The sequence below is a fragment of the Macaca fascicularis genome, chromosome 15 (assembly GCF_037993035.2).
Source record: "Macaca fascicularis isolate 582-1 chromosome 15, T2T-MFA8v1.1".
NCBI lineage: Eukaryota > Metazoa > Chordata > Mammalia > Primates > Cercopithecidae > Macaca > Macaca fascicularis.
In genome coordinates this window covers 62,738,083-62,751,983 of record NC_088389.1, presented here as the reverse complement: position 1 = coordinate 62,751,983, position 13,901 = coordinate 62,738,083, and the positions used below count along the sequence as shown (strand labels likewise).

Below are 13,901 nucleotides of genomic sequence, written 5' to 3'. Positions count from 1 at the left end.
TTTATTATCTCTTTTTTTTGAGACAGAGTCTCACTCTGTCTCCCAGGCTGGAGTGCAGTGGCATGACTATGGCTCACGGTAGCCATTACCTCCTAGACTCAAGCAGTCCTCCCACCTCAGCCTCCCAAGTAGCTAGGACTACAGGTGTGCACTACCACACCTGGCTAATGTTTTTTATTTCTTTGCAGAGATAGGGTCTTTCTGTGTTTCTGGGGCTGGTCTTGAACTCCTGGGCTCAAGTGATCCTCCTGCCTTGGCTTCCCAAAGTGCTGGGAGCCAGTTATTTTTCATGTCAACTGGTAGTTTTTGGATTTACTTGCATTTGCTTTAGTTATGATTTTAGTTAATTTATTCTCATATTCAATTCAAAACAGTGAAGTAAAAGTGCTTTGAGTTAACTGAAAAATACTTTTTCTGCTTTCTTTTCTCTAATAAGTGTTGGTAGCACTATGAGGATGTTATTATAATTTTATTCCTCTTTAAGTTTAACCCTAGACATAATCTTTCTGTTGACTTTTTGTTTGTTTGTTTGTTTGTTTTTTGAGACGGAGTTTCGCTCTTGTTGCCCAGGCTGGAGTGCAATGGTGTGATCTTGGCTCACTGCAACCTCCGCCTCCCGGGTTCAAGCGATTCTCTTGCCTCAGCCTCCCGAGTTGCTGGAATTAACAGGCATGTACCACCCCTCCTGGCAAATTTTGTATTTTTATTAGAGATGGGGGTTTTTCCATGTTGGTCAGGCTGGTCTCGAATGCCCGACCTGAAGTGATCCACCCGCCTCGGCTTCCCAAAGTGTTGGAATTACGGGCATGAGCCACCGTGCCCAGCCTTATTTATTTATTTATTTATTTGAGACAAAGTCTTGCCCTTATCCCCCAGTCTGGAGTGCAATGGTGCGATCTCGGCTCACTGCAAAGTGCTGGGATTATAGGCGTGAGCCACCATGCCCGACCCTTTTTTTTTTTGGAGACAGACTCTCACTCTGTTGCCCAGGCTGGAGTGCAGTGGTGTGATCTTGGCTCACTGCAACCTCCGCCTTTTGGGTTCAGTGATTCTCCTGCCTCGGCCTCCTGAGTAGCTGGAATTACAGACATACACTACCACACCCGGCTAATTTTTTTTGTCTTTTTAGTAGAGACAGGGTTTCGCCATGTTGGCCCGGCTGGTCTTGAACTCCTACCTCAAGTGATCCGCCTACCTCGCCTCCCAAAGTGTCGGGATTACAGGCATGAGCCACCGTACCTGGCCCCTCTTGTGATATTTGATGAGGCCATGTAGCTCACTGTTTCCTGTGCAACCTCTTTGGTTTGATTTTTTTTTGAGATGGAGTCTCGCTCTGTCGCCCAGGCTGGAGTGCCATGGTGTAATCTCAGCTCACTTCAACCTCTACCTCCCGGGTTCAAGCGATTCTCCTGCCTCAGCCTCCCGTGTAGCCGGTATTACAGGTGCCCACTACCACACCCGACCAAATTTTGTATTTTTAGTAGAGACAAGGTTTTACCATGTTGACCAGGCTGGCCTTGAACTCCTGAGCTCAGGTGGGAGGAGGCCCGTTTTGGCCTCCCAAAGTGCTGGGATTATAGGCGTCAGCCACTGCACCCGATCTGCTTTGAATTTAATACCATGAATGAGTGTCATGCCATCATGTCTCAATTTATAGATTAAATATTTGACATCTCTGAGGCATAAATGGTCAATTTCTGACCTCCTGCAACTTGGAAGAGTAATCAGGTGTTTGCTTCAAAGCAGATTGTTCACTTGAGCCATCGTAGTAGAGTCCTAATAATCTGATATGATTTGGTAAACAGGACTAGGGGTTAGATTTGGCTTATCTAGTATAAGTACTACCCAGATACGTGATGCTGCTCAACTTATTTTAACTCTGTTTTCTCTTTGTTTCTTTTCTTTCTTTGTTTTCTTCCTTCCTTTCCTTCTTTCCTCTTTTTCTTTTTTTCCTCTTAAACTTTCCTAAGCCTGGGAGGCAAATGTTGTAGTGAGCTGAGATTGTGCCACTGCACTCCAGCCTAGGCAACAGAGTGAGACCCTCTCTCCAAAAAAAAAACATTTTCCTAAGGCTCAAATGAGAATAAGAGCTGTGACTTCTCCTCGACTAATGGTGGCATCATTACTAAGGCCAAATACTGCTTGAATAAATAGTTACTGCTTAGGACTCATGGGACACATGGATATCACGTATAAAGGTTAAGCTCTTTCCTGGGATTTTGAGATTTGTAGGACTATTTGTGCTGGTAGGCTAATTTCTAGTCTCTCTCTCCATATATATACATATAAATACATATATATATTTTTTTGTTTGTTTGTTTGTTTTTAGATGGAGTTTCACTCTGTGTCCCAGGCTGGAGTACAGTGGCGTGATCTCGGCTCACTGCAACCTCCATCTCTTGGGTTCAAGTGATTCTCCTTCCTCAGCCTCCCAAGTAGCTGGGACTGTGGGCATGCGCCGCCATGCCTGGCTAATTTTTGTAGTTTTGGTAGAGATGGGGTTTCACCATGTTGGCCAGGCTAGTCTCGAACTCCTGACCTCAGGTGATCCGCCCACCTCGGCCTCCCAAAGTGCTGGGATTACAGGCATGAGCCACCATGCCTGGCTGCCTCTACATTTGAAAAGTCAATCATTGAACTTTATTAAAGTTCTCTACATAGAATTTTATAGTACAGCTTAGTCATACTTGCTGATTATTAATACATTTTAAGACATCCTCATGCCTGTTTACATAAACTTCATGTGTAACCTAAACCTTCAGTAGCACTGTAGAATTGTCTCATCTTCTTATAATGTCCAATACAGCCCAGCCTACTGGAAATTATGTTCTGTTAAGTGTTAAGAGTCCAGCTGGAGGAGAGTGCATTGAATTGGAAGTCAGGAGGCCTTCCTGGGTGGCCTCCAATTGACTGGGTGACCTTAGAGAAGCCTCCTTAGCTTCAGGTTCTCTGACTATAGAATGAGCAGGTTGAAGTTGTTGATCTCTGAGCTCTCTTTTAGCTTTGTGACAATTCTGTGATTGTATCAAGAGTCCTGCCGTTCTGAAATATGTTTGAATTTTTGTTTCAGTGATTTTCCTTTTTCCCTCTTTCTCTCAGGCAGATGTTTGGAGTATGGGCATACTGTTATATGTTCTTATGTGTGGATTTCTACCATTTGATGATGATAATGTAATGGCTTTATACAAGAAGATTATGGTGAGTATTACAAGGCATAGAATTTCAATGTAGAACTTTTCTATTCTGCATAGTATATGCTTCCATTCATAAATGTACAAAAACAGGCAAAAAAGTTATTCTCTGCTGTTAGAAGTCAAAAATCATAGTTATTCTTTGGGAATGGTTAAGGAGTAGGCTTCTGTTCTGTTTCTTAATCTGGGAGTTGGCTACACCTATATACAGTAGTTCCCCCTTGTCAGCGGTTTTGCTTTCTGCAATCTTAGTTGCCCATGGTCAACTGCGGTCTGAAAATTGGTGAGTTTATATAATACAGTAAAGATATTTTGAGAGAAAGAGGCACATTCAGGCCGGGCGCGGTGGCTCACGCCTGTAATCACAGCACTTTGGGAGGCCAAGGCTAGTGGATCACGAGGTCAGGAGATCGAGACCATCCTGAATAATGTGGTGAAGCCCCGTTTCTACTAAAAATACAAAAAATTAGCCGGGTGTGGTGGCGGCGCCTGTAGTCCCAGCTACTCGGGGGGCTGAGGCAGGAAAATGGCGTGAACCTGGGAGGTGGAGCTTGTAATGAGCCGAGATTGCGCCACTGCACTCCAGCCTGGGTGACAGAGCAAGACTCTGTCTCAAAAAAAAAAAAAGAGGCACATTCACATAACATTTTTAACTGTATATTGTTATAATTATTCTATTTTATTATGTTATTGTTAATCTCTTATTCTACCTAATATATAAATTAAACTTTATCAAACACACACACATATATATATATACACACACACAGAAAGAAACATAGCACATATAGGGCTCAGTACTATCTGTGGTTTCCGGCATCCATGGGGGTCTTTGAAGGTATTACCTGCTGATAAAGGGGACTACAGTATTCAGGTTTTGAAAACTCATTGAAGTGTACTCTCATGATATACAACCTATATAACCTTCTTCTTTTTCTTTTTTTTTTTGGAGACAGTGTTTCACTCTTGTTGCCCAGGCTAGAATGCAATGGCTCTATCTTGGCTCACTGCAACCTCAGCCTTCCAGGTTCAAGCGATTCTCCTACCTCAGCCTCCTTAGTAGCTGGGATTACAGACATGTGCCACCATGCCTGGCTAATTTTTTGTGTTTTTAGTAGAGACGGGGTTTCTCCATGTTGGTCAGGCTGGTCTTGAACTCCCGACCTCTGGTGATCTGCCCGCCTCAGCCTCCCAAAGTGCTGAGGCGTGAGCCAACGCGTCCGGCCCAATATACAAACTTCTATATATATACTTCCTCAATGAAAAGCTTAACAAAACAAAAACAGAATGCTGTGTAAAATCACATTTTCCTTTTGACTTATAAAATAAGAATCTCTTCTTCTCTTTTTTTGGAAGATAAAATTTTGACTTCAGGGTATAATAAAACCACAATTGAGATCACCTACTGTAAGCTTTGTTAAAATCCTATATATCAGAGACAGAGAGTAGATTAGTTGTTGCTTGGGGTTGGGGGTGGAGAGTGACTGCCTGTGAGTATGCATTTTCTTTTTTTTTTTTTTTTTTTGAGACGGAGTCTAGCTCTGTTGCCCAGGCTGGAGTGCAGTGGCCGGATCTCAGCTCACTGCAAGCCCCGCCTCCCGGGTTCACGCCATTCTCCTGCCTCAGCCTCCCGAGTAGCTGGGAGTACAGGCGCCCACCACCTCGCCCGGCTAATTTTTTTTGTATTTTAGTAGAGACGGGGTTTCACCGTGTTAGCCAGGATGGTCTTGATCTCCTGAACTCGTGATCCGCCCGTCTCGGCCTCCCAAAGTGCTGGGATTACAGGCTTGAGCCACCGCGCCCGGCCTGAGTATGCATTTTCTTTTTGGGATGATGAAAACATTCTGGAATTAGAAAGAGGTGATGATTACACAACTTTGTTAATATACTAAAATCTACACTTTAAAAGGGTGAATATTATGGTATGTGAATTATGTTCAGTTAAAAAAATCAGAAAAAAAATCACAGGAAGGAAAATAGGAAAATTATTTTAAAGAGTAATATTTCAAAGCAAACTAACAAAAGAAGACAGGTAAAGAGGAAGAAAGAACATCTTGTGTTCCATAGCAAACCAAGGTCAGAGTAGCAGAGCAGCTTCTCTGAATGCTTCTCTGTATTTCTTCTTTTTTTTTTTTTTTTTTTGAGACGGAGTCTCGCTGTGTTGCCCAGGCTGGAGTGCAGTGGCGCGATCTCGGCTCACTGCAAGCTCCGCCTCCCGGGTTCACGCCATTCTCCTGCCTCAGCCTCCTGAGTAGCTGGGACTACAGGCGCCCGCCACCTTGCCCGGCTAATTTTTTGTATTTTTAGTAGAGACGGGGTTTCACCGTGGTCTCGATCTCCTGACCTTGTGATCCGCCCGCCTCAGCCTCCCAAAGTGCTGGGATTACAGGCGTGAGCCACCGTGCCCGGCCTTTGTTTTTTTTTTTTTTTTTTTTTTGAGATAAAGTCTTGCTCTGTCACCCAGGCTGAAGTGCAGGAGTGCGATAATGGCTCACCGTAGCCTCAACCCCCTGGGCTCTAGTGGTCCTCCCACCTCAGCCTCCCAACTAGCTGGGACCACAGGCACTGCACCACTACACCCAGCTAATTAAAAAATTTTTTCTTGTAGAGATAGGATCTTCCCTATGTTACCCAGGCTGGTCTCAAACTCCTGGGCTCAAGTGATCCTCTCACCTCAGCCTTCCAAAGTGCTGAGATTACAGCCGTGAGCTACTGTGAGAAGCCTTCTGAATGCTTCTTGAATCCAATTGTTTAACAAATATTTCCTGAATTTCTGCTTTATATGAGGTGCTGAAAGGCATAGAAAAGATCTAATGAAACTTTATTATTGTCCACCAGGGCCTCATTTCTTGTTGGAGACAAGTATAAGCTATCTAAAAATTGCAAAGGGTGGGGAATGCCATATTATAACACAGTGTAAATGAAGTTAATATAGGAGTTGGGGTGGGATCTGGGAGGGCATCTTAGAGGAAGTGAGGTTTGAGCAGGTCTTTAAAAGAAGGGTAGAAGTATTTCAGAAAGAGATGTGGGTGAGAACATTCCTGATAGTACAGATAGTATGAGCAAAGGCATAGAGATGGGAGAGACGTGGGGAGGAATGGGCAGTTTTATGTAGCTGAACCATTGGATCTCTAACAATTAGACGAGGAGACTACCTAAAGCAACTCTTACTTCTAGGAAGTAGCACACAGCGTTGAAAGTGGTAGACCCGGTTGGCTTGTTGCCCACTCTATAGAACACCAAGTCTAAGGATACAGTTTTTCCTATATCCCACCTTGGAAGATTCTTTAAAGTTGATTCCCAAGCTTCAGAGAATAGCTTTGGGAAGAGATGGAATTGCAGTAGTTCCAACTCCTTGAAGGCTGAGGAGCTCTGATTCTACAGGGTCAAAGAGAAGCAGTGTGAGTGGTAGCTGTTAACACCGCTTTGGGGACCCATGTGTGTCCAGGCTTCTCCTTGTGAAGGGGAGATAAATGAGGAAGTGGGCTGGAGACCGGCCTCCTAGAGCCTGCTGCTGTAGCCAAGACAGCTTGTTTTCCTCCCGAAAAACAACTTCTTGAACTTCTCGAACTTTGCTGAGTAGCACTCGTTGCTTTGGCTTCTGCATGCTGACTGTGGCAGTAGTTCCTGACTCCATAGAACCACACCTGACTGCATCAACATCAGGATACAGAGGAGAATAGGGTTAGGATCCCTTTGTGGCTTTAGCTCCAGTCAGCAGAAGTGATCTTTGTGCAGCTCAGTAACATTTATCCAGTTATACTTTTACAAAATATTAGGTTGGCCTCTTGAATTCTTCCCTCTTTTTGCTACTCTTTTCTGTAAAGTAGAGCTGTGTTTCTTATTCTTAAATAATTGTATTCTAGTATAGGTTGAGTATCCCTAATCTGAAAATCCAAAATTTGAAATGCTCCAAAATCTGACACTTTTTGAGTGCTGAGATGATGCTCAAAAGAAATGCTTACTTGGACTCGGGAAGGGGAACATCACACACCGGGGCCTATCATGGGGAGGGGGGAGGGGGCACGGATTGCATTGGGAGTTATACCTGATGTAAATGATGAGTTGATGGGTGCTGACGAGTTGATGGGTGCAGCACACCAACATGGCACAAGTATACATATGTAACAAACCTGCACGTTATGCACATGTACCCTAGAACTTAAAGTATAATTTAAAAAAAAAAAAGAAATGCTTACTGGAGCATTTCAGGTTTTGGATTTTCGGATTTGGGATATTCAGTCAGTAAGTATATAATGCACATATTCCAAAGCCTGAAATCTGAAACACTTCTGTTCCCAAGCATTTGGGTAAGGGATACTCAACTTGTATTATAAGTTGCTAGGATATTTTACCCTATTCTTGTTTTGGGAACTCTATCCCAAAGAAATAAGCTGACAGATTTCTCCAAAGTGAACTAGAATTGAATCTGCTAGCTGGTGTAACATGGAATATTACACCTCCTAGACTTCTAGAAAGACTATGTGGAAACAGATAATGGTAGACTTTCACTGTTGGAAAACACTTGGGAAATCGTTTTCTGACCCTTGTTGCTTGTTTTATATTTAATCCTCACTAAAACGTCTCCTGCCTTGGCTATGTCCATGTACTGTCTCTCAGGGTGGGGGAAGTTAGCTAATGGATTTAGTTCTTCGTAACCCTAGTTGCACATTAGAGTTGCTTGGGGTGCTTTAAAAAATATTGGTTCCACCCCCCAGAGCAATTAAATCAGAATATCATTGATGTTTTTGAAATTCATAATCTTCAGAATCTCTACTTTCTTTCTTTTTTTTTTTTTGAGATGGAGTCTCGCTCTGTCGCCCAGGCTGGAGTGCAGTGGCCGGATCTTGGCTCACTGCAAGCTCCGTCTCCTGGGTTCACACCATTCTCCTGCCTCAGCCTCCCGAGTAGCTGGGACTACAAGCGCTCGCCACCTCGCCCAGCTAGTTTTTTGTATTTTTTAGTAGAGACGGAGTTTCACCGGGTTAGCCAGGATGGTCTCGATCTCTTGACCTCGTGATCCGCCCGTCTCGGCCTCCCAAAGTGCTGGGATTACAGGCTTGAGCCACCGTGCCTGGCCAGAATCTCTACTTTCTATCTGTTGACTTTGGTAAATTATGTAGCCTCTCTGTGTCTTCATTTCTTTGTAAAAATGGATGAAATAACATGGCATAGGGTTGTTGTGAAGATTAAATGAGTTAATCTATGAAAAGCATTTAGAGTGGTGCTTAATAAATGTGGCTATTATTATTATTTGAGATGGCGTCTTGCTCTGTCACCCAGGCTAGAGTGCAGTGGTTAGATCTCAGCTCACTGCAACCTCCACCTCCGGGTTCAAGCAATTCTACCTCAGCCTCCCAAGTAGCTGGGACTGCAGTTGCACACCACCATGCCTGGCTAATTTTTGTATTTTTAGTAGAGATAGGGTTTCACCATATTGGCCAGGCTGGTCTTGAACTCCTGACCTCGTGATCCGCTCGTCTCTGCCTCCCAAAGTGCTGGGATTATAGGTGTGAGCCACCGCGCCTGGCTGCTATTATTATTTTGTTTTTGTTTTTTGTTTTTTTCTGTGACAGAGTCTCACTCCGTCACCCAGGCTGGAGTGCAGTGGCGCGATCTCAGCTCACTGCAACCTCCCCCTCCTCAATTCAAGCGATTCTCTTGCCTCAGTCTCCTGAGTAGCTGGGATTACAATCATGCGCCACTGTGCCTGGCTAATTTTTTTATTTTTAGTAGAAGTGGGGTTTTGCCATGTTGGCCAAGCTGGTCTCGGACTCCTGACCTCAAGTGATCCACACACCTCGGCCTTCCAAAATGCTGGGATTACCGGCATGAGCCACCACATCTGGCAATTATTTTTGAGACAAAGCCTTGCTCTGTTGCCAAGGCTGGAGTGTAGTGGCGCCATCTTGGCTCACTGCAAGCTCTGCCTCCTGGGTTCAAGTGATTCTCCTGCCTCAGCCTCCCAAGTAGCTGGGATTACAGGCGAGTGCCACCAAGCCCAGCTAACTTTGTATGTTTAGTAGAGATGAGATTTCACCGTGTTGGCCAGGCTGCTCTCGAATTCCTGACCTCAAGTGATCCTCCTGCCTTGGCCTCCCAAAGAGGCTGGGATTATATGCATTTCTAAATGAGATTTGCTAGTATTTTGTCCAGGACTTAAAATTGGCTCAAAAATTAATGGGTGCTTTTTTGGGAACTATCTTTGTATGTTTGGTTTTAGATTCATGATTTGTATTAGCCCCATAAAGTTACATTGGGGAGTATTCTTTCTTTTACTTGTCCTGGGAGAGCTTAACATTTTGTGGATGGAAGTTCAGCTCCACCTGTGCCTTCTTTATGGAAAGATTTTTAACTAACATGTAACATTTAACTAACATAGATCATAACATTTCATTTGAAGCTCTCTAGTGGCCTCTTTCTCATCTCATACAAGCCAGAGTTTGCCCTGTGTGCTGTGGGGTTTCCCCCGTGTAATGTGGCCACCCATCACCTCACTGCCCTTGTGGTTTACTTCCTGCCTCACTTGTGCCACCCGCATTGTTCTCCTTGTTGTTTCTTTTTTTCCCTTTTTCTGGAACATGCTAAGGTGTGCCTGCCTCAGGGCATTTGTACTTACCCTTTCCCCTGAAATGGTTTTCTCCAGGAGAGATGCTTTGTTCCCTCTCTTCTTTCAGGTCTCTGTTCAAATGTTCTCTAATCAGAAAGACAACCCCTTGTTTATGTGTTCATTTACTCATTTATTCGATGTCATTTCACCTCAGGGAAGAGTAAAATAGTTACCAAACACCTAATATGTGCCAGGCACTTTTCTAGATGTGTGGGGTATATCTGTGAATAAAACGAATGAAAGATCCCTGTCCTCGTGGAGTTTATCTTCTAGTAGTGGGGATATAAAGAAAGACAATAAACCTAATAAGTAAATTTTACTAAAAGATGATATGTACTTTGGAAAAGAGAAAAAAATTGAGTAGGATAAAGAGGAATCAGGAGTACAGATGGGGGAGTTGTAGAGGAAAGGTCCAGTAGGTTGCATGATTAAATAAGATAGTCAGGATAAACTTCATGGAGGCGAGGTGTAAGGAGACTTGAAGGATGTGAGAGTGTCAAGTGGATATCTAGGAGAAAAATATTTCCGGCAGAGGGAGCAGCTAGAGCAAAGACTGGGAGGTAGGAACACACCTGGTGTTGTCAAGGGAGGGCGAGAGGGCCAATGCAGCCTGAGTTTAGTAAGTGAGGAGGCCAGTAGGAAAGGAAACCTTGGGAACAGGAGGTCAAGCTGCTTTGGGCTGGGTAGGCTCTCATAAGGACTTTAGCATTTTTTCTACGTGAAGTGGATAGCCATTGGAGGCTTTTGAGGACATGATTTGGTTTAGTTTTTAACAGGATCACACTGGCTGCTGTGTGGAGATGACTGTAGGAAATGAAGAAGAGAACCAGGGCATCTGGTCAGGAGGATATTGTAATGATTCAGATAAGAGATGGTGGCAGTGGAGGTGGTAAAAAGTGGGTAGACAACAGATGTCTTTCTTTGTTTGTTTGTTTTGTTTTTGAGATGGAGGCTCACCCCGTCGCCCAGGCTGGAGGGCAGTGGTGCGATTTTGGCTCACTGCAACCTCCACCTCCTGGGTTCAAGTGATTCTCCTGCTTCAGCCTCCCGAGTAGCTGGGATTATAGGTTCTTGCCACCACGTGTGGCTAATTTTTGTAGTTTTAGTAGAGATGGGGTTTCGCCATGTTGGCCAGGTTGGTCTTGAACTCCTAATCTCAGGTGATTCACCTGCCTCGGCCTCCCAAGGTGCTGGGATTACAGGCGTGAGCTACCGCTTCTGGTCTGGATGTCTTTTTTAAAAAATTATTTTTGTATTAACATAAAGTAAAATTGACCCTTTGTATATACAGGTCTATGAATTCTAACACATGTATAGGTTCATATAACCATCGCCACAGTCAGAATGTAGAACAGTCTGGATGTCTTTTGAAGGCGTAGCTAACATGATTTGTGGATGGATTGGATGAGGGGAGTAACCTGAGTAGCTAGAAAGTTGGAAAATTATTAAAGGTATCTAGCATGTGAAACTCTTTTTTTTTTTCTTTTGAGGCAGAGTCTTACTTTGTCACCCAGGCTGGAGTGCAATGGTGTGATCTTGGCTCACTGCAACCTCTGCCTCCCAGATTCAAGCGATTCTGCTGCCTCAGCCTCCTGAGTAGCTGGGATTACAGGCTCCCACCATCACGCCCAGCTAATTTTTATAGTTTTAGCAGAGACGGGGTTTCACCATGTTGGACAGGCTGGTCTCGAACTCCTGACCTTAGGTGATCAGCCTGCCTCGGCGTCCCAAGTGTTGGAATTACAGGCGTGAGCCACCGTGCCTGGCCATAAAACCTGTTTCTTAGAGGCAATCATTGTTACCACGTTTATCAGATTTTTATGTATTTTTTTTTCAGACATTAGTCTGCATATGTAAGGAATTATATATTTATATATTTTCTCTTTCTGTTACCCCCTTCCCAGTTTTTTTTTTTTTTTTTTACACAGATGGTAGCGTACCATAAACACTGTTCTGCACCTTGTTTTCCTCCCTTAGCAGTGTGTCTTGGAAGTCATAGCACTTCATACCCAGCTCAGAGCCTCTTCATTCTTTTTATGACTGCATAGAATTGCAGTGTATGCATGTACCATAATTTATTTAACCAGTCCTAGGTTAATGGACGTTTAAGTAATTTCCAAGTAGTAATTTGTACATTGTGAATATAATAAATCTGTAAGAAAATTTCTAGAACAGTTGTTGGGTGAAAGGCATGTGAATTAGTAATTTGATAGATATCGCCAAATTGCTTCCTAGTAAAGTCGTATTGGTTTATGCAACTACCAACAGTAGCATAATAATGCCAGTTTCTCCATATCCCCCACCAATACAGTGTATCACTGTTTTTGATCGTTATGTTTAAGACTTGTTTTTTGCTCTGCAGGAATTTTTTGTTTTTAGTGGAATTCATCAGTCTTTTTCTTTCTTTCTTTTTTTCTTTTTTAGAGACAGGGTCTTGCTCTGTCACCCAGGCTGAAGTACAGTGGTGCAGTCATAGCTCACTGCAGCCTCAGTCTCCTGGGCTCAAGTGATCCTCCCGCCTCAGCCTCCTGAGTAGCTGGAACTACAGGCGTGCTCCACCACACTTGGCTAATATTTTTTGTAGAGATAGGGTCTCACTATGTTGCTGAGGCTTGTCTCTGGCCTCAAGTGATCCTCCCACCTTGGCCTCCCAAAATGTTGGGATTATAGGCATGAACCACTGTGCCCAGCCTGTCAATTTTTTATTGTCATATTTGGAAGGGCTTTTTGACTTTATTTTTTGAAATGTCCGTGTTTTCTTCTAGTGCTTTTATGGTTTCACTTTTTAAAAATGTTTAAATGTTTGATGCATCTAGAATTTGCTTTAGTGTGTTTTCTTGACTTTAAACATCATTAAAAAAAAAACAAAACTGTAGAGATTTGCTTTCATATTCTGGATTCTGGATTTTAAAAATCTAATTGTAGGCCAGGTGTGGTGGCTCATGCCTGTAATCCCACCACTTTGGGAAGCTGAGGCAGGGACATGGCTTAACGCCAGATGTTTGAGACCAGCCTGGGCAATGTAGTGAGACTCTGTCTCTACAAAAAATAAAATTAGCTGGGCATGGTGGCATTTGTCTTTAGTCCTAGCTACTTAGGAGACTGAGGTGGGAGGATTGCTTGAGCCTAGGAGTTCAAGGCTGCAGCGAGCTATGATTGCACCATTGCACTCCAGCTCAGGCTACATTCCCCACATCTTAAAAAAAGAAAAAAAAAAAGAAAGTCAGGCCCAGTGGCTCACGCCTGTAATCCCCACACTTTGGGAAGCCAAGATGGGCAGATCACTTGAGGCCAGGAGTAGCTTGGCCAATATGGTGAAACCCCATCTCTACTAAAAGTACAAGAGTTTGCTGGTCGTGGTGGTGCATGCCTGTAATCCCAGTTACTTTGGAGGCTGAGGCATGAGAATCATTTGAATCCGGGAGGCAGAGGTTGCAGTGAGCTGAGATCGCGCCACTGCACTCCGGCCTGGGTGACAGAGAGAGACTCCTTCTCAAAAAAAATAAAATAAAATAAAATAGAATTGTGATGGCAATATAGCTATATATACTTAAGATTTAAGGTTCATTGTTAACAATAGTGTATATAAGTCCTTATTTAAAATAGTCTTGCTAATTTCAAGTTTTGCAGACAACTTGTTAAATCTAATTAGGTCTTTTTTTAACTTTGTGTTTTGGTTGATATACCAAAAGTCAGCTCCATTACTGTTTGCTTGTATTCATAGTCTTCAATCTGTGGTTTCTTTGCAAGAGTCTTCAGCCACTTGTCTATTCAGTGAGGATTTAGCTTCATTAAACTGTATACTATAATCTGTAAATCCATTTAACTGTGCTCCTGTAAAGCACAGTGCTTTGCAATACCATTCTTTCTTAAAAGTGTCTCATAATGTAGGTTATATAGGGACTAGTGAGCGTACCAGTGCCGATCCATATACTAAATATTAACAAAGCTCAATTTCTTATTTATTAGGTAGAAAATGAATATAAATAGAAGTCTTAATATATTCTTTCCACACCTCAGTGATCATCTTGCATATTCTCTGTGGTACAGATGCCCCAACTTTGAAGACTGCCAATCAAGAATGAGTAAATGGTTAACTC

At 43.2% G+C, this 13,901-nt stretch overlaps 1 protein-coding gene across 9 annotated transcripts in view; it reads left to right on the top strand.

The window, feature by feature from the left end:
• MELK (maternal embryonic leucine zipper kinase) overlaps positions 1-13,901 on the top strand; it is a 106,543-nt gene that overhangs the window by 30,359 nt on the left and 62,283 nt on the right. For 8 of the 9 annotated variants that reach the window (XR_012424565.1, XM_074017067.1, XM_005581288.4 and 5 more), the window contains one exon: positions 3,100-3,198. Coding sequence is in view for 8 of the 9 variants with exons in the window: in XM_074017067.1 (XP_073873168.1) it covers positions 3,100-3,198 (99 nt within the window). In the remaining variant the exon portion in view is untranslated. Of the gene's footprint in view, positions 1-541; positions 674-3,099; positions 3,199-13,901 lie in introns of those variants that run through there. The other variant, XM_065530348.2, reaches the window with a different exon arrangement.